Source organism: Peromyscus californicus, unplaced genomic scaffold (assembly GCF_007827085.1).
Source record: "Peromyscus californicus insignis strain IS unplaced genomic scaffold, ASM782708v3 Scaffold_4__1_contigs__length_199733344, whole genome shotgun sequence".
NCBI lineage: Eukaryota > Metazoa > Chordata > Mammalia > Rodentia > Cricetidae > Peromyscus > Peromyscus californicus.
Window position 1 is genome coordinate 48,845,428 of NW_026294562.1, and position 21,671 is coordinate 48,867,098.

At 36.3% G+C, this 21,671-nt stretch overlaps 1 protein-coding gene and 2 pseudogenes across 1 annotated transcript; all 3 read right to left on the reverse strand.

The window, feature by feature from the left end:
- Nucleotides 1-6,268: 6,268 nt before the first annotated feature.
- LOC128123759 (olfactory receptor 5B3-like) lies at nt 6,269-6,883 on the reverse strand (annotated as a pseudogene).
- A 6,676-nt stretch (nt 6,884-13,559) lies between these two features.
- Nucleotides 13,560-14,507, reverse strand: LOC128093893 (olfactory receptor 5B12-like). Its single transcript, XM_052711764.1, has one exon. The coding sequence runs from the start codon at nt 14,502-14,504 to the stop codon at nt 13,560-13,562; it is 945 nt and encodes a 314-aa protein (XP_052567724.1). The 5' UTR covers nt 14,505-14,507.
- Nucleotides 14,508-20,753: 6,246 nt separating this feature from the next.
- LOC128123760 (olfactory receptor 5B12-like) lies at nt 20,754-21,373 on the reverse strand (annotated as a pseudogene).
- Between the last annotated feature and the right edge of the window lie 298 nt (nt 21,374-21,671).

Here is a 21,671-nt window from a genome sequence, read left to right on the forward strand (position 1 = left end):
CAGTTTCAGCATTCAAGGTAAAGGATATGTTTGGAGATAAGTTCTGGGCTTTATTAATAAAACATGAAAAAGTACACAACTTACAATTCAGTGGTATAGAAGAGGAAAGGATACTATCCTGTAACATCAGAGTTTTCCCCTCTTTATGAGCATAGAATAATCAGCCCCAGAGTCTGGCAATCACTAACAGAGAATCCAACTTGTTGTTTACTCATTCGTTAGGTCTGTGTGCTTCCTCTCACTCAGACACTCATTTATTCCCTCTTATCATCATTAAACAATTAAGTAATTAATTTATTTGTTACTTAATTTTAATTCTTTTGTTGACTAATCATTTAATAATGCTTGTAAATACCAAGCTTGGTAGATGACAAGGAGGCTGATAGAGAGCTCTTACTATCAGGAATGTATAATTCCCTTTGGGTATCAGTTCCAGTATACTTCCCTCTGGGTATCAGTTCTAGTGATCATAATTAATGTAGTTCCATATTAACTATGGTATTGAATTCCTTTATCAAACATTCCCTTGGAAGCCCTCCAAAATGAACATCCCATTGCTAGTGTTCTTGAGTTCCATATCTTCATCTAATTCAAAGTATTATTTAGTAATGAAAGGAAGAGGTCATTGTTATTTTCATCCTTCTGATGGCTTCTGTTCCAATAAGTAATGAATTTGTATACTTCCCATTGTCTAGATTCAGTAGAATATTTACAAAAAAACTACAGAAACACAGTAATGGAAAATATTGCTTTGTAAAATAGGCAAGAGATGTGGTTAAATACAATCTAGAATGCAGGAGAGGAATAGATATGTTAGAAGAAATGTTTTGTTTGTTGATTTTCACTTAATTATTTATCACTATTTCAGAAATATTATCTTTAAGAAAAATAATGCTTAAAAAGCCAGAAAATTCATATGCTGTTACTTAGAACTATATAAGTTATGAAGTACACTAATTAACCTGTAAATTAATTTTTGTTGGCTGTATTCTGTATTTGGTTTATGCAATTCAGTATTAATTAGATCAAATAATATTCTTTGCCTCATTGTGGATACTCCATCATTTAAATTATTTTAACCTCAAGATTCAAGATTTCTGTATCATCAAAACCATGTGAAATTAAGTCATTTGGAGTGAAGTCTTAGGATTCTGCATCACAAAAATCTCAAGATAATTCTTTATAAACCTATACCTGAGAACAATTGATTTATGTCAGATATAAATATTATGGACTTATTTTTTTGAGTTGATCTTGTATCCTGCTATGTTGCTGAAGGTGTTTATAAGCTGTATCAGTTCCTTGGTGGAATCTTTGGAGTCACTCAAGTATACTATCATGTCATCTGCAAATAAGGAAAGCTTGACTTCTTCCTTTCCAATTTGTATCGCCTTAATCTCCTTATGTTGTCTTATTGCTCTGGCTCGAACTTCAAGTACTATATTGAATAAGTATGGGAAGAGCGGACAGCCTTGCCTCGTTCCTGATTTTAATGGAATTGCTTTGAGTTTCCCTCCATTTAATTTGATGTTGGCTGTTGGCTTGCTGTAAATTGCCTTTATTATGTTTAGGTATGTTCCCTGTATTCCTGAATGCTCCAAGACCTTTATCATGAAGGGGTGTTGGATTTTGTCAAATGCTTTTCTGCATCTAGTGAGATGATCATGTGGTTTTTTTTCTTTGAGTTTGTTTATATGGTGTATTACATTGACAGACTTTCATATGTTGAACCACCCTTGCATTCCTGGGATGAAGCCTACTTGATCATGGTAGATAATTGTTTTGATGTGCTCTTGGAGTCTGTTTGCCAGTATTTTATTGAGTATTTTTGCATCAATGTTCATGAGGGTGATCAGTCTGCAGTTCTCTTTCTTTGTTGCATCCTTGTTTGGTTTAGGAATCAGGGTAATTGTAGCCTCATAGAAGGAGTTTGTTAATGTTCCTTCTGTTTCTATTGTGTGGAACAATTTAAAGAGTATTGGTATTAACTCTTCTTTGAAGATCTGGTAGAATTCTGCACTGAAACCATCTGGTCCTGGGCTTATTTTGGTTGGGAGACTTTTAATAACTGTTTCTATTTCCTTAGGGGTTATTGGACTATTTAAATAGTTTATCTGGTCTTGATTTAACTTAGGTATGTGGTATGTGGTACCTATCCAGAAAATTATCCATTTCTTTTAGATTTTCCAGTTTTGTGGAGTAGAGGTTTTTGAAGTATGACCTGATGATTCTCTGGATTTCCTCAATGTCTGTTGTTATGTCCCTCTTTTCATTTCTGATTTTGTTAATTTGGATGCTCTCTCTCTGTCTTTTGGTTAGTTTGGATAAGGGCTTGTCTATCTTGTTGATTTTCTCAAAGAACCAGCTCTTTGTTTCATTAATTTTTTTGTATTGTTCTCTTTGTTTCTATTTTATTGATTTCAGCTCTTAAATTGATAATTTCCTGGTGTCTATTCGTCCTGGGAGACTTTGCTTCTTCTTGTTCTAGAGCTTTCAGGTGTGCTGTTAAGTCACTAGTGTGAGATTTCTCCAACTTCTTTATGTGGGCATTTAGTGCTATGAATTTCCCTCTTAGCACTGCTTTCATAGTGTCCCATAAGTTTGGGTATGTGGTGTCTTCATTTTCGTTGATCTCTAGGAAGTCTTTAATTTCTTTCTTTATTTCTTCCTTAACCCATTGATGTTTCAGTTGAGCATTATTCAGTTTCCATGAGATTGTAGGTTTTCTGCTGTTGTTGTTGTTTTTGTAATCTAACTTTAAACCATGGTGGTCTGATAGAACGCAGGAGATTATTCCAATTGTTTTGTATCTGTTGAGATTTGCTTTGTGGCCAAGTATGTGGTCGACTTTAGAGAAGGTTCCATGGGGTGCTGAGAAGAAGGTATATTCTTTTTTGTTAGGATGGAATGTTCTGTAGATATCGATTAAGTCCATTTGAGTCATAACATCAGTTAAATCCTTTATTTCTCTGTTAAGTTTCGATTTGGGAGATCTGTCCAGTGGTGGAAGTGGGGTGTTGAAGTCTCCCACTATTAATGTGTGGGGGTTTTATATGTAGTGTAAGCTTTAGTAATGTTTCTTTTATATATGTTGGTGCCCTTGTGTTTGGGGCACAAATGTTCAGAATTGAAACTTCATCTTGGTGGATCTTTCCTATGATGAGTATGTAATGCCCTTCTTGATCTCTTTTGATTGATTTTAGTTTGAAGTCTATTTTGCTGGATATCAGGATGGCTACCCCTGCGTGCTTCTTAAGACCATTTGATTGGATAGTCTTTCCCCAGCCTTTTATTCTTAGGTAATGTCTATCTTTGAATTTGAGGTGTGTTTCTTGTATACAACAGAAAGATGGGTCCTGCTTTCGTATCCATTCTGTAAGCCTGTGTCTTTTCATAGGTGAGTTAAGTTCATTGATATTAAGGGATATTAATGACCAGTGATTGTTCACTCCTGTTATTTTAGTGGTAGTGTGTGTGTACTTCCCTTCTTTGGGGTTTACTGCTGTGGCATTATCTATTGCCTGTGTTTTCAAGGGTGTATCTGACTTCCTTAGGTTGGAATTTTCCTTCTAGTGCTTTCTGTAGGGCTGGGTTTGTGGATAAGTATTGTTTAAATCTGGCTTTGTCTTGGAATGTCTTGTTCACTCTGTCTATGACGGTTGAAAGTTTGCTGGGTATATTAGTCTAGGCTTGCATCCATGGTCTCTTAGTGTCTGCATTACATCTGACCAGGTCCTTCTGGCTTTCAGAGTCTCCATTGAGAAATCGGATGTTATTTTAATGAGTTTGCCTTTATACGTCACTTGACCTTTTTCCTTTGCTGCTCTTAATATTCTTTCTTTATTCAGTACATTTAGTTGTTTAATTATTATGTGGCAAGGGGACTTTTTTGGGTGTCTGGTCTGTTTGGTATTCTATAGGCTTCTTGTATCTTCATAGGCATTTCCTTCTTAAGTTGGGAAAGTTTTGTTCTATGATCTTATTGAATATATTTTCTGTGCCTTTGAGTTGGTATTCTTCTCCTTCCTCTATCCCTATTATTTTTAGGTTTGGTCTTTTCATGGTGTCCCAAATTTCTTGGACATTTTGGTTCATGACTTTGTTGGCTTCAGTGTTTTCTTTGACTGATGAATGTATTTCTTCTACTGTATCTTCAACGCCAGAGATCCTCTCTTCCATCTCTTGCATTCTGTTAGTTATACTTGCTTCTGAATTTCCTGTTCATTTACTCAGATTTTCTGTTTCCAGCATTCCCTCTGTGTCTTCTTCATTTTTTCTATTTCCCTTTTCAGGTCTTGGACTGTTTCCTTCATCTGTTTCATTGCTTTTTCATGATTTTTTTTCAGGGATTTATTGTTTTCTTCTGCTTTGTCCTTTCCTCTAGTTTTTTATAGCGTTCTTCCCATTTTTTGTTTGTCTTTCCCTCAGTTTCATTTTTGATTCCTTCTATATAAGGCTCTAGCCTCTTCATGATGTTATTCATAAGTTTGCTTTCTTCTGCTTCTTCCTTTTTTTGATGTTCATGTCTAGCTGTTGGAGGAGGGCTAGGTTCTGGTGATGCTGTATTGTTCTTCATTTTGTTGTATGTACTTCTGTCTTGATGTCTGCCCATCTCCTTGTGGATTCGTTCTTGGACTTATCAGTGCTCTTGGTCCAGACAGAGCTGACAGATTCAGGCAGCCCCTCTCTCTGGTCCAAATGGAAGCTCTCTTGTCCAGATGGGAGCTCCAGGGTGGGATGGGAGCTGGGGGCTGGTCTCTGAGTCTCAAGAAGTGGCTGGGGTCTCAGGTGGATGGGTGTGGGGGCAGGGTGTGGAGATTGCAGGGTCTGCCGGGGGTCTTGGAGAAGGGGAACCTTCCCGGTGAGGGTAGGGGGGATCCTGCCATATGTCCAGAACCTGGGGCCAAGTTGGGCAGGTCTTCCCTGGAATGACTGGTTCCCAGGGATGGGACCTGGGGGCAGTCCTCTCTGGGAATGAGCCCAGGCACTCACCTCTTGTCCAGATGGGAGGTATGGGGCAGGATGGGAGCTGGGGACTGGTCCCATACCACATTTTTTTAATCCATTCTTCAGTTGAGGGGCATCTAAGTTGTTTCCAGGTTCTGACTATTATAAATAATGCTGCTATGAACATAGTTGAGATGTGTTATGATTGAGCATTCCTATGACCAAGAGCGGTATAGCTGGGTCTTGAGGAAATTTGATTCCCAATTTTCTGAGAAACTGCCATACTGATTTCCAAAGTGGCTGTACAAGTTTGCACTCCCACCAACAGTGTAGGAGTGTTCCCCTTGCTCCACATCCTCTCCAGCATAAGGTGTCTTCAGTGTTTTTGATCTTAGCCATTGTGATGGGTGTAAGATGATATCTCAGAGTCATTTTGATTTGCATTTCCCTGATGACTAAGGATGTTGAGCAATTCCTTAAATGTCTTTCAACCATTTGATATTCTTCTGTTGAGTATTCTCTGTTTAGCTCTATAGCCCATTTTTTAATTGGATTGTTAGATATTTTGATGTCTAGTTTCTTGAATTATTTATATATTTTTGAGACCAGTCCTCTGTCAGATGTGGGGTTGGTGAAGATCTTTTCCCATTCTGTAGGCTATCATTTTGTCTTATTTACCATGTCCTTTGCCTTACAGAAGCTTCTCAGTTTCAGGAGGTCCCATATATTAACTGTTGCTCTCAGTGTCTGTGCTACTAGTGTTATATTTAAGAATTAGTCTTCTGTGCCAATGCATTCAAAACTACTTCCTACTTTCTCTTCTATCAGGTTCAGTGTAACTGGTTTTATGTTGAGGTCTTTGATCCACTTGGACTTGAGCTTTGTGCATGAGCTATGGATCTATATGCAATTTAGACCAATACCTGTGAAACCTCCACGGGACTGGACTAGACCTTTGCTTAAGCAAGACAGTTTTGTAGCTTGATCTGCTTAAGGGGTCCCCTGGCAGTAGGATCAGGATACATCCCTGGTGCATCAGCTGACTTTTTGGATTCAACTACCTATGGTGGGACACCTCACATAGCCTTGAGGCAGGGGGAGGGGCTTGGTCCTGCCTCTATTGAATGTAGCAGGCTCTGCTGGCTCCCCATGGGAGGCCTTACCTTCTTGTAGGAGGGAATGGGAGTAGGTTCGGGGGGAAGGCTGGAGGGGCAAGAGGAGGAAAGAGGGGAATCTGTGATTGGTATGTAAAATGAATAAAAAATTCTAATAAAAAAAGAAAAGAAAAAACAAAAAACAACCAATGAAGAAAAAAAAAGAAAATTGATACTGCTTTGAAGTGTGAAGCATAGATGGATATAGCCTTTCGATATCCTACACTGGACTGCATTTTTAAGTTTGTGATAAAAATGAATATGTAGGATATCAGAAAATTAAGACAGCAAAAATGACATTGAAGCTCACTGCATAAACAAGAACCAGCTCAGTGGCATATCTGTCAGAGCAAGAAAGAACAATAACTCCTGGAATATCACAGAAAAAGTGATGGATCACATAGGGCCCACAGAAGGAAAGACTGAAAGTGTTCCAATTGTGGATGGAGGCATTCAGGAAACCACAGAAATAGGAACCTATAGAAAGACACACACTTGTAGTCATTAGGGTGGCATAGCATAGGAGCTTACACACTGCTGCCTATAGCTATTACAAGCCTTTGAGGCCAGCAGGTAACTTTCCAAAGTACGAAAAGGAACATCTGAGCAGCACAGTCATTGTAGGAAATGACCTTGTCTCCTACAAGAAGCCCAGTCATGAATGTGGGGGTGATAACTGAAGAGTAACAAAAATTAACCAAGGACAGATTACATAGGAAAAAGTACATAGGAGAATGGAGTCTACAATCCAAGAGAATCATCACCAGGTTCCCCAAAAGCATGATGGAGTAGATAAAGATGAAATTGATGAAGAGGGGAAGCTGTAGGCTTGGGACATCAGTGATTCCCAGGAGGAAAAACTATATCACTTGTGTCCTGTTCTCCATCAGTGTCAGCTTTCAATCATGAAATAGTCCATAAGCACCTATGGGAAAATAAGAAAATGATAAACAAGAATTAAAATTAAGAAGCATAAGTATGGGCATATTCTTTTGTTGAGCATCAATGTGTACTTTGAGATTTTATAGAAAATATATCTTTGCCCCAAATCAAATTTGATGTTGTAATTATACAGAATGTTACATGTGGCTAGAATTTAAAGATTATTAAGGGATCAGTTACCCAACTTTAGATTTTTATATTCCATAAACAGAGATAGATACTGTGTGGATGATGTCCCAATTCATTCCTGAGCTTATGAAAAGCTCACTTTCTCTGTTGCTCCGTTTCCAAGGACTGTTCTAGACAGTCCTATAGATATCCATTCTATGTATCTTCTCAACAATATTAGAATTTGTTGATTAATGCTTTCATGTAAATTATGGAGCACAAAAATTGAGTAACTTATTCATATTACTCATGTATTAAATGCCATTATTTGTATTGAGTCATTGGCTTTATTTAACCCATGATGATTCCCAAGTATCAGAATCCAATCAGAATTTTTTTTTGGTTTTTCGAGACAGGGTTTCTGTGTGTAGTTTTGGTGCCTGTCCTGAATCTCTGTCTGTAGACCAGGCCAGCCTGGAACTCACAGAGATCCACCTGGCTCTGCCTCCCGAATGCTGGGATTAAAGGCAGAATTTTAATTAAATTAAATATAGCATAAAATATAATTACATGCCTAAATTAGCAAGAACTCAGCATTATTTGAATTTCAGAGTTCTGTTAATATTTCTAAGTATATGTTCCAGGTGTCGTTCTTTGTCCTGGGACACAAGGACCAGAAATAGGGTTTCCTCTGAAATAAGTACTGTGGCTTTGCAGTGATCATATTTTTCCTTTTTCTTTATCTATATTTTGGTACTACCCTAAGCATATATTATCAGAAACTCTGGACTTTTTCAGTCTTTCGCTGAAACCCTCCTCTTCTTCCTCAATGTAGCTGCCTAAGGACCACCATTGTAGAACACAACAAATTTCGTGGACATAACTCAAAACAGTATGATTTTTCTCTCTCCCTTTTGTCCATCTTCCTCCTACAAGAAGCTACTAGATTTGCAAGTTGCCTGCATTATTGTTTTTCCTATCAAACTCTATTAAAATTATCCTGACTCTTTCGTGTGGATTTATTTCTAAAGTATTTTACCAATGACAATATGAACTGAGCAGCGAACGCAGGATACCTAGGTAAGAGATGAAACATTCTCTATGTGTAGTAGATGTGCAATAACTCAGGTAATGGCAGCAACTTCAGCTTGATGCATTTCTGAAAGTTTCAGGCAGATAATCATCAATTATAGTGTACCTAGCACTTTGGTCTATTCACTACTTGTGTTTCATTTGACCTGGCCCACCTTCCCTGAACACTGAAAAGTAAACAGTGTATTCAATTCAACTTGAGGTATTATTATGATCCTATTACACACACACACACACACACACACACACACACACATATTCCAATAATTATATATTTCTGTATATATTCTTTTTTTTTTTTTTTTTTTTGGTTTTTCGATACAGGGTTTCTCTGTGTAGCTTTGCGCCTTTCCTGGATCTCGCGCTGTAGATCAGGCTGGCCTCGAACTCACAGAGATCCGCCTGCCTCTGCCTCCCGAGTGCTGGGATTAAAGGCGTGCGCCACCACCGCCCGGCTTATATTCTAATAATATATATTCCTATATCTATTTCAATAATATATTTGTGATAATATATATAATAATATAATATATAATAACACAGTCCTATAAAAGACAGTAAAATATTGGCTTTGAGCCTATCCAGAGAGTGTTACCTTCCATGTATGTTTGGATAGAAGAGTGGCCTGGCTTTTGTGGTGATTTGATTTAGGTGGAGGCTTTCCAGGAGTGCCTCAGCTGCAGGTCATTCTGTCCTTTCCCTCCTCGTGTTGCCTTTTTTCCTCACTTACACCACCGAGTGGCTATCCTCTTCAGTGTGTTCTTGGTTCTTCGGAACACACTGAATGCCTCTCCTGCAATTCCCTGTCACCCAGTTTTCCTCAGTTTCTTACATTAAAGGAATATCATTCATTTGACAAAAGTCTACTTTCCATCAACTTATCCTTTCATTCATCTTGTCACACCATAATAAAGTCACCAAGACCAATTAAAGGGAGATTTATACAGGAATGTGTATTATTACTATTGAAGAAGCAGCATTTAAGAAGTTACCTGATCTTCTAAAGTTATTTATTCACTTTGAAAAATACCCAAAATATTTTAAGACTCATGTCTTCATCAAGCCTCATCATTTCTAAAGTATGCAAATGTAATGATAACTTCAATGAAATTGTAGGGAAACTGTTAAAATCTATATAGGATGGTATTGAATCATACAGCGTTTTTTCAAATTTACAGATCAGTTTAATTTTTTTGCATGTTTATCTGCCATAATAGGAATGAAAATGGGAAATTGCCAAAAATCGCAGCTATTCAGAATGTCTTAGTTCTTGGTTCATATACATGATGTGTTAAGAGACTACCTGAATTTTCAAAAATGGAACTTTATACATTCATACCATTAAACTCACTCTAGTTTTTGTTTTAAGAAACTTTTTCCATCATCCCTTTCTCCTTTAACATAACTCACAGTAGATTTTTCTGCCCAACTACTTTTCCATGAGCTACACCCCTCACTGTCAATGTTTATGCAATGTATAAGGCTACCAGTTGTTTGGAAGAAAGGACAGTAAATCCCACAGTGTGAATGTGACTTAATTAAGTCAGCCATAGAACTGGTTACACAGTTCTTTTCGGGTAGTTATAGAACACATTCATGTTCTCTGAGACATGGAAAAATGAAGAAAGAGCAGTAATATGCATCCACTTCTGAGCCTCTATTAATTCTTGCTCTTTCAAGGAAGCCCACATACTTGCCTTACTTACAAAACAAAAATTAGAAGATTTTATATCTCATATAATCTATTGTTTCTGACTTAAGAAAAAGAAGAAGGGTCTACAGGACATCATACCAATTTAAATTCTGTCAATATAGCTGTAATCTTGGAATGTTTTTTTTAACCATGTATGAAGACTGACAGAAAATCCTTACTCAAGTGGTGGCCATGAAAAAGGTAAGAGTGACTACCATTCAACTGCATAGATAAACTCTTCTGAACCATGGCATTAAGAATGTTGTTATTTAAGAAGTTAAAACATGAAGACCAAGAAAAACTATGTAGACTTGGACACCTCTGGAGATTTTATTCATGGTAGTATCTGTAGCTCCTATTCTTCTTTCTAGGAAAGAAGTAATTAAAGCTGTGGGTACCCATGTGCCTCTGGGAAACTCTACTAATTGAATTCAGGAGATTATTAATGACAGTGGAATAAGGAGGACATAAACTTGGGAGACAAGGTGAGGGACACTGGGAGGGTTTGAAGAGAGGTATCAGTAGATAGATAGATATGCTCAAGACACATTGTATCAGTATAGGAAATTATCAGATAATGAATAAAACATCATTAAAAACTTAGGGGAGGCTAGTTATTCTCATTGTGCCCTTGCAATTATATTACTGTGAAAACACCAGCTAAGCAGGCCAGGAAAACAGGCAAAACACAGCCATCATACCCTGAAAATATAGAGGAAAGAGAAACCAAGAAATAAACACCCACCCAACAAAGACAAATTCACAAATAAGCACTAAGGCCTATAATCATATCAAACCCAGTTGTGTAGAAGCCAGCATAAGAACACAATCAATAACGGCTAGAGAAGTATGTCTCCACTACAGCCAAGCTAACCTACCACAGCAGGCCCTGAATATTCCAACATAGCTGAAGCACAATAAAAAGATCTTAAAGCCAACTATATGAAGATAATAGAGGTCTTTAAAGAGGAAGTAAATAAACCTTTAAAGAAATGTCAGAAAACACAAACAGTGGAAGAAACTAATAAAACTGTTTAAGATCTAAAAAGGAAATAAAAGTGATAAAGAGAACACGAACTGAAGGAATTTTCCAGAAAGAAACAAATTAGAAATTCAAGCAGGGAACTACAATGGCAAGCATCACCAATAGTATAGTAGAAATAGACGAGAATATCTCATGCATTGAAGATATGATAAAAATAAATGGATACATTGGTCAAAGAAAATGATAGATCTAAAAACTCCTCATGCAAAACAATAAGGAAAGTTGGGACACTATGAAAAGAGCAAACATAAGAACTGTAAGAAGAGAAGAAAGAGAAGAATTCCAGCTCCATGGCCCAGAAAATATTTTCAACAAAAGCATGGAATAAATTTCCCCTAACCTAAGGAAGATGCCTATAAAATAACAAAAAGTATACAAAACACCAAATAGATTGGAACAGAAAAGAAAGTCCTCTTGGCCCATAATAATCAAAACACTAAGCATACAGAACAAAGACAGACTGCTAAATGCTAGTTTATTTGGGGATGCCCCTGGGAGCCCTGTTCTCACTGCTAGGAGTCTTGCATAAATACCAAAATAAGAGCCATAAACATACATAACATATACTTAGTGACGATGTGCAGACTCCTGCAAGTCCCATGCTTGCCACCTCAGTTTCTGTGAGCCCATATGAGTCTTGATTAGTTGATTCAGTAGACCACATTCTCCATGTTCTCTGAATCCTACAATCTTTCCTACCCCTCTTCCATGCTACTCCCTGATCTTGTTGGGGATGGACCAGATGGAGATCTCCAATTTATGTAAATGTTGTCATCAGAAAAGGTTGTGAAGAATAACCAGGAGCCTTGGAAATATCTTGTGATGTTTAGGCCTTCCATACTGAACTCTTGAAAGCTAAAATTCACATATATCAGAATCCTTTTTGTTCTGTTTTAATGCACTCATGATGATTTGCATGTAAATTTCATAATATTATTTCTCATAACAGCAGAATTATAGTCTTTTGGGTAAATGTATCACATTTTCATTAAACAATCATTAATTCATGGACTTCTAGGCTGTAGCCAGAGAAGTAGTAAACATGGATAAGCAAGTTTCTCTGAAGTAGGATATATAACCATTTGGATAAATGCCCAAACATGATATAGTTGTGTCTTGAGGTAGTCCTATCCTCAGCTTCCTGAGGTAGCACCACACTGATTTCCAAAAGGGCTATACAAGCTTATATCCCCAGCAGCAATGAATAAGTGTTCCTGTTTTTTTTCTGCACATGCTTCCTCAATATTTGCTGTCCTTTGTTTTATTGTTCTTCGCCATTCTGGCTCTTATAAGATGAAATCTCAAAATAGTTTTAATTTGAATTTTCCTGATGACTAAGAATGGTGAAGACATCTTTAAATGTTTCTTGGCCATTTGCATATAATCTTTTGAGAATTCTGTTTAATATTATAATTCATTTGCAGTTGGGTTATTTATTTCTTCATTTTCATCCTTTAGGAAGTTTTTTTTAATACATTCATTAGATAGCCTCTATGAGTAGTATAATTTGAAAAGATCTTTTCTGATTATATATGCTGTCTATTTTCTCAATGATGGTTTACTTTGACATAGAGAAGCATTCAGTTTTATGAGATGGCATTTATTATGTCTTTAGTCTGTGTTATTAGTATCCTATTCAATGTCCTTTCCTGTGTCAATGAGCTAAAAATAACAAATACTAAAAGGGGTGCAAGAAAAAGGGAAAATTCATTTACTGTTGGTGAGTTTTTAAACATGTGTAGCCACTATGGAAATCAGTACTGAGAATTCTCAGAATGCTAAAAATGGTATGATCAAGCCATACTATATATATGATCAAGATATATTATTCCTTGGCATATGCCCAAAGACTCAACATCCTATTCCACAGACATTTTCAGAGTTATGTTCATTGATGCTCTATTCACAATACTTAGGAAATGGAAACTATCTAAAATCCTTTTAAATAATGAATGGATAATGTAAATATTGTAGATATACTCTGGAATACTATTCAACTGTAAATAAAAAGGAAAACTTGAACCATGCAGGTAAATGGATGTAACAAGAAAAGATAATGTTGAATTAGTTAACCCAAATCCAGAAAGACAAATATCAAATATTCTCTATCAATAGAGAATCTTGAAATCTTCAAATGTTAGCACATATCCTTAGTAAATAAAAAATTATGATAATAAAAAGATACCATTTTGGTGTAAGTGAGTTGAGAAGTAACAGAGAGAGGAATAGCATTTTATATGAGATCTGATCTGGTAAATAGGAAAGACAGTGTCTTAGAGAGTCAGCAGAGAATAGATAAAGAAGAGAGCATAATATATATATTCATGCTTTTAAGACACTTTATACCAACTATGTGGAGTAGTATGTGATGTTGAGTATACCTGGTATTATAATTTTGGTTTTGAACTGAATTAAATCTTGTTTCTGGCAAGATGATCACAGTTTACTCTAAATTATATTCCCAAAAAATGAACAATGAAGTTTCACATGAAAATCACAGATAAGAAATAATTACAATTGAAGATATTATTAGACAATACAGGCCCAATAAAGTTTTTCATGCCTTGAAAAAGCTTAGTTAGTTGACTAAGCCCCATGAAGACAGCATTTTTCCAGCAACCTTCTTGAATGCATTCTTGACTTCTTTGTTTCTCAAGCTGTAGACCAGAGGGTTCAACACAGGGATGATCATGGTGTAGAACATAGATGCCATTTTGTCTCTGTCCATAGAGTGCCTGGAGTTGGGCTGTAAGTACATGAAGATGATTGTCCCATAGAAGAGAGAAACAGTGGTGAGGTGTGATATACAGGTTGAGAAGGCCTTTTTTCGACCCTCTACTGAACGAATCCTCAAGATTGCAATGAAAATAAGTAAGTAAGAGTTCAAGATAACCACAAGAGCAAAAACAACATCAAATGTGGCCAACATAAAGACTATAATCTCATTTATGTGAATATCAGAACAGGACAGAGCAAGTATTGGGGGAATGTCACAGAAAAAGTGATTATTCACATTGGAATGACAGAAGGAGAGGTGGAAAGTGAAAGCAACATGGATGGAAGATTGCAGAAGTCCATTGATGTAGCAAGAGGTAACAATTAGGACACATGTGGTCCTTGTCATGGAGCTTGAATAATGTAGGGGCTTACATACTGCTGCATGACGATCAAAAGCCATTGAGGCCAGGAGGAAACTTTCAGCAGTGGCAAAGGCTATCAAGAAGAACATCTGGGCAGCACATGCGTTAAAGGATATGACCTTCTGTTCTGTGAGAAACCCTTCCATTACTTTGGGAGTGACTGCTGAAGCATAAACAAAGTCCACAAGGGAGAGGTTACAGAGGAAATAGTACATGGGAGTGTGGAGTCGAGAGTCTAGGAGAATCAACATGATCATCCCGAGGTTCCCAATCAGTGTGATCAAATAAATGAGAGTGAAAATGATAAATAAAGGGACCTGAAGCTCTGGGGTATTTGTTAACCCCACAAGAATAAATTCAGTCACTTCTGAAATATTCTCCATGAAAGTCACTTGGGAATTGCTGTGTGATGTGCCTAAGAGGAGATAAAAAAAAAAGTTAGCTGATAATCACTATCAAATAAAAAACGTGAGCAAGTTCTTGTGCCTATAATTTTGTCTTTCTATCCAGAGCAGAAGTTACATGCATAATGACACACTGAAAACTGGGTAGGAGCAGGTAAAGTTTGTTCATGTGGATATGATACAACTGGTAATTCAAACTTCTTTGTAGGCAGTGGCTGCTACAAGTGTTCCATATCATAAGTGTGGGGCTCAATTTCATTTGACTGTATTTACAACTGTATAGTTTGTTCTAAACTAAACTGTATAATATTAATTATAACCATTTCTAATAGCTACAAACATTCTTGTTTAAGCTAAACATTGAAAACTTACCCAGCAGAGAACACTGTGAAGAACAGGTCATCAAAATTTGTTATTATACAACAAATTTTAAAATGTGTTTCCCTTCTCCAATATATCCTTCACTACTTTAAATATATCCAATGATCTGTGACACTCCTCTAGGGACACTTAGATCTAATTAATTTCTACACAATTAATGAGAACCTTTGTTGGATAATTTCCTTTAAATATTGGCACCTTCTATGGAATACATTCTTACTTAAGTACTGATATAGTCAAACATGTCAAAGTAAAGGTGTAGGTCAGTGGGATGGCATAGTGAGTATATGGAATTGGTGCCACCTGGTGAAAGGAAAGACTGACTTCCCATGTATATTATGCCATGTTTGTGCACCACAAATACATACTCTAATAAATATATTAAAAAGAAAAACAAACAAAAAAGAACTAAGGGTTAAGGATCAGTGGTAGCGAGCTTGCCAGCTTGGACAATACCCTGGGTTCAATCCCCAGACACAAATTAAAAACAATAAGTAAAGAAGCAATTTTCAAAAAGGCAGAAGCAAAGATTTGTTGCTCTCTCTTCATATAATTTTTCTTTTTCCTACAGAACATTTCTTTTTCCCAACAGCATTAATTTATTTACTTCATTTGTATTTAAAGAATGAAAACAATAAAATGGAAGAATTTCTCTTAGTTTTCCTATATTCTTACTCTCACAACCAAGTCATATTTCATAGTGCATCTGGCTGTATTTCCCTGCATGGTAGAGAAAGTAACAAGTGACTGTACTATGGTAACTTCATTAAGAAACAGCCTTTGTACCCTGAAGACAGGTTTGACTATGAAATGTTCGTCTTACTTATTTTCTGCACCAAGCATCCTTCTTATTCAAAGCAGGAGGTGCTGCTGCCCCATCTTCCTTTAAGGGTAGCTATCATCTTAACCTTTTCTAATGGAATCTGATTATCTGACCTTAGAGAGTTTTATACTTTAATGACATTTAATGGAATGAAAAGTGAGCCCAGAGTGAGAAGACTGTCAGAAATGGTGGTCTGTTCTTTAAGGGTTTAAAATGTCTGGATGTTATTTTTCATTTTTTTTCTCATTAGTAAATTTAAAATGGTTGGGCATTCTATCCCCTATTACAAATCTAACTTGCTATGGATAATTACTTGTTTGTAGATTTTATTCTTCAAACTTGTTTTTAGATGATTTTGCAAATATATTTTTAGGAATATTGTCCGTTTTCAGCCTCCCTTTTTATAACCCCAGTTAACATTCCTCCTCCCCACAAATCTTTCACATGTTCATGTTTGTTCATTTTGTTTCATGACCCACTGTGATAAACTGCACATTTTGTACACATGTGGGTCAGTAGTAATCTGTTGACACTTGATGAGCTAGTAGTGCGTATACAAATGCAGAGAGTCATTCCTGCTCTTCCAGGGTCTAGCAATAGCCAGTATTTCAGAGGTAAGGTTTTGTGCCCTGTGAAAATCTTCCCCTTCATTGATGTAGTTTTGGTAGTCTTTTCTGGTCCCAGTGCAGGCAACTACAGTAATTTCAATAGTTTTATGTAGAGTCTAGAGTATGATATTTTGTATTCCTCTAAACCATCATTCTACTCCAGCGTACTTTCTGCAACTTCCTCTAAAATATTTCCCCAACCTCAGAGAGGGGGATATGAGTGTCTTGTTTAGGATGTGTGCCTTTAAAATACTTACTGTTGTCCTAGGAACCGGCAAGTAGTGGCAGAAGGTCTGAAAAGATGGGATATGTATATGTAAAACTTTCACATCTACAGCATTGACCCAATGTCCACATCCAGGAAATCATCTCCTTGTGTATTCTTCTTCCACATCTGAAACTGCTTTGGAAGTAACTCTGGGCTTGTGCTTTAAAACTTCAAGTTACAGGAGACAGGCTTTGCAAATATCAAGGGGAGCAGTGTCATGTGATTTCATATCTCTAGAGGCCTATGATCCAAACAAACACTTCAGAGGGTTGTTAGCATTTTTTTGAGAGTGTTTATGAAGATGTTGGGGAATAGCAGTTCAGGGACTAAACTTACAATCATCAGTTCTACTGAACTACATCCATGTTAGACAGAAAAATAACAACAACAAACTTCATTGAAGTCTCTGCACACGTCATAGAATTCTTGTCTGCATTCATTATTATATTTTTCATTATTTAAAACAAGTTTCAATTCAAATATGTTTGATCACATTCTTCCCCTCTCCAAATATACAGCTTTACCACAAAAGACTTGGTATGACCTCAACACAAAATTTTCTTTCAGCTTATGTTTTGTAAGGAAAATATCCATTTTTTTTTACCACCACAGATCTAGTTTGGTTTAATTTATTCATATTTGTTTTATTTTTAAATTGCAATACATAATGAATATAAGTGCATTGTAAAATATAATGATATAATATAGATATATATGATGAAATGATCATTCTGTAGGTCTATTTTGCATAGTCCTCATCTTATGCATCCTTATTTTTTTTTAGTTCTCAGAACTTTAATGTTCTTCCTACCTTAAACTCCATTCAATTTACTTAAATAATACAATAAGATACCTTATAACTAAACTGCAGAAAAGAGTTACTTCTTCAAAAAGTAAGAGAATTTATTGTTTTTCTGATCTCAAGTCCTGTGGTGGAACTTTCACTAGTCTTAGGGACACAGCTCCTTAATACACTGGAATCTGCCTGAATAGTTCTTTTCCAGAGATCTGTACCCAAGATAAACTGGATTTGTGTCTTGAATGGAGAAATATGTTTCAAGGAGAGACAATATGATGCCCAGTTAGAGCTTTTAAAAGCAGAATGGAAGGTGCTCTATGGACCCTGGGTTAAGAATCCTGACAAGACAAGTGAGGGTTTCTTAAAGAAGAGTCACATTAAAGTATATTTTTATGTGTATGTGTGTGTGTTCTTCCAAGGCTTATCTCTAAAGGTTACTTTTCTCTCTCTCTCTCTCTCTCTCTCTCTCTCTCTCTCTCTCTCTCTCTCTCTCTCTCTCTCTCTCTCTTCCAATATTACCCTAAAATATGATTTGTTACAAGGACAAATGTTAAAGAATTCTGTCCCAGTAAACAAAGTTGCAAGGTGAACTCATCAGGAGTATCATTCAGAAAAGTGGAGTTCTAGGGACATTGGATTATTCATCATGTTAAATCTAAGTAATCACATTATAGTTACTGTCTTTGACATCCTTCATTGAAGTGTCTCTCCGAATGGATCATTTAGATCTAAGTGAGCACAATTTACTTACTGTTCCTCTAACAAGATGCCTTTGAAAAACACATTCTGTATCTGAGAGCCATTGGTCCTTATCAGTGGCATATAAAGTCCCCTGCCTTTTGTCAGCAGTAAAAAAAGACTAGATCACAGGAGCAGAGCCTCCTACCTCATCTAAACTCTTTTCACCATTATTGGAATTCCCTGTCTTTCTGGTCTGCCTGAGTACTATCTTTTATCAATTGGGTTATACTAGCTATTTTTCTGTTTCTGTGATAAAAGACCATGACCAAAAACAACTCACAGATGACAGAGTTTGTTTACATTTATGGTTCCAAACACTTAGAGTCCACGATGGTGGGGAAAACATGCCAACAGGTAGCAGGATTGGGAAGCTGACTGATCACAGTTCTTCCCCATACAGAAAGCAGAAAAAGAGAACTGGATGAAGAGTGAGGCTGTAAACTTTCAAAACCTACCCTCAGTCCTCCAACAGCAATGTACCTTCAACAGGTTCTATAACCTTCCTAAATGTCATTATCATCTGGGGACCAGGTGTTCAAATACATGAGCCTCTGGGATAGTCTTCTCATTCAAATCCATACCAAAGTTAATTAGAGTAAGACTCTTGATTTGTGTGATCCAGTGACCTAATTTTGAATCCTAAGTTGCCACCTCTGGAGGTATGACCTTCCTCAAGGTATTTATATCCAAAAATTTCAGAAAAAACATACAAAAATAATAGTGATGTGTTTTATTCTTGGGTGAATCATAATGATAAAGTGAGCAGACACATGCTCAGAGCTTAGGATATAGCATGAGGAACATGTTAAGAGTTCAACAAATTTGTGTCACTATTTATTTGTCCATGAAACTGATATCCCCTATGGACCTAGGCAGGGCATCTAAATTTTATACTGACTGCCTATCATTCTAAAAACCTCAAAATTAAAAGGATTATAAACTTGTTATACAAAATGGATTGTAGCAAAGGTAGGCATGTCAGGTTTAAGCACTCTAGCCTGCTTTACCTGCTGCTGGAGCTGGTGGGAAGGTCCTGATAGGTTCCCTGACAGCACTGTGGTTCTTGCCTTCTCACAAGCATGTTGCTCCATGTTGTTGAAGTCACCAATGATCAGAAGATCAATCTCAATCCCTAACATACTTTCTTTCAGGATAATAAATTAATTTCTGGGGAATAACTGCCAACCCCATAGAACAAACATAATTTTTTCACCTGAACTCTACTTTTCATTCATGACTATATTGAACTGTTGCTAATATTTTCAGGCATATCCAACTTTTGACATTGTGAGACTATGTTTCTAGATACAGAGTTCAATGTCAAGAACTACAAATTGAGTTTAAAAAAACAAAAAAAAACCCACAAAACAATTTCATATCATTTTTTTAATCAGAATATTATTTTGTGTGGCCACATGTGGATCTATCCCAGGGCGTATGAAGCTCCCAGGTTGTAGGCTCACCATGTCTACAAGCTTACCAGAAGCTCACTACCCCAATATTGGCTTTCCAATAAAACTTTTCACCTAGGTAATCCAAGTGGACAACAATCTTGTCAAATTCATTGATCAGGAGAGACACTTTTGGCATCCTTTTTTTTCAAATCCTATTGTATTATTTTGGTACTTTACTAACTGAATTTACAAGCTCCTCAAAGTCCTTCAAAACTCAATGAAGCCTTTTTCACCGCATAAAGAATACATATACCATGAGACTCAAGTAAAGCACTGTCACAAGATCACTGTTCATAAACTCATGAAGGCACACACACACACATAAATAAAAATAAATAAATACATCTATTATGTTTGAAGTAACATTTTATTTCTGGCAAAAGAAATATAAACTTTACTTGAACATTATCATAAGAGGAAAACAAATGGGCAGCCCTGAAAGCATATATACAAGTATTATTTTACAGACTGAGTATATTATACTCAGAAATATGTTAAGCATAAACATGTACACATATGTACAAAATAAGAAGTAATATAAAATGCCATTAATTTGAAAGAAAGGAAGGAAGGATATATTAAAGTATTTGAAGTGGAAATGTATAATTTTAATCTCAAAATAAAAGAATTAATTTAATGATAAAAATAAGTTTTAAATGTAAAATAAGGGAACATACAGAAAAGAGAAGTACGAAACAAAATTTATATTCAGAGACATTGTAGTATTAAAATTATAATAAAATTTTCTTACATGATAGAATGTTTACAGAAATTTCTTGTGGCTTATAATCTACAATTAATTTGCTAAGGATTTTGAAGACTGCCTTCCACCAGCCTTCTTAGATACACTCTTAGTCTCTTTGTTCTTCATACTGTAAGCCAGAGGGTACAACATGGGCCTGATCATGGTGGAGAATAAGGTTACCATTTTGTGAATGCCCACAAAGTAACTAAAGTTGGGTTGTAAGTACATGAACATATTGTTCCATAGAAAACTGAAACACTGATGAGGTGGGATGCACAAGTGGAGAAAATCTTCCAGCCCTCAGCTGGCAGAGAAGTCTTCCAGTACTCCGATGACCAATAGAGAGGAATCAACATTTATTGCTGCCAACATGAACATAACCCATCTCATTTGCATGATCAATAAAGAGTCAGTAATGATATAATGTCACAGAGAAAGAGGTTAACAACATTGGGATAGTATAAAAATGGAAAATGAAGACAACATGAATGGAATATTGCAAGAGTCCACTGATATGGGAATCATCAAGCAGTATACATATGGTACTTGTCATGTTGGTGGAGTACTGTAGAGATTCACATATGGCTGCATGATGGTTTTAGGCCATTGAGGCTAAGATGCAACTTCCAATAGTTTCAAAATCTGCAAAGAAAAGCATCTGAGAAGCACATGCATTGTAGGATAAGATCGTTTCTCCCCTGAGAAATCCCTCCACACCTTGAGAGTGACAGCTGAAACATAAACACAGTTTACCAGCCAGAGATTACTGAGAAAAAAAGTAGACTATACTGTGGGGTCAGGAGTCCAATAGAACCAGCACAACCATCCTAATATTCCCAATCAGAATGATCAAATAAACAGAGAAAATATTATAAATGATGGGTCTTACAGTTCTGGGGTATCTCTTAACCTCACATGAATAAATTCATTCTCCACTAAAATATTCTCCAGCAAACTCAACTGGGAATGACCATGACTTGCTCCTAAGAGGTGATGATATAATAACATCTGAAGCATGATCAAGGTCATGATATAGCATCATTTCCTTTATGAAAAAACTTACAAAATTTCTTATTAGGGCAGGTTGCATGAGGTCACTAATGTGGGAGTAGTAAAAATGAATATTGGAACTTTATATTTAGGGCTCATTTCAAAGTGTCTGGTATATGATATTATTTATTGCAGTAATTCACCTCATCTTATTTTATTTACATTTTGCAATGTCCTAGAAGCACACTTAAGGCACACTTTGATTCTTTAAGTATGCATCAAAAGTTTATTCAGAAGTTAAGAAAAGTGTATGCTTTCAATATCATGGTGAAAAGAA

Bases quoted from the DNA above. Each gene is read 5' to 3' on its own strand.
- LOC128093893 (XM_052711764.1), bottom strand. From the start codon at position 14,504: ATGGAGAATATTTCAGAAGTGACTGAATTTATTCTTGTGGGGTTAACA.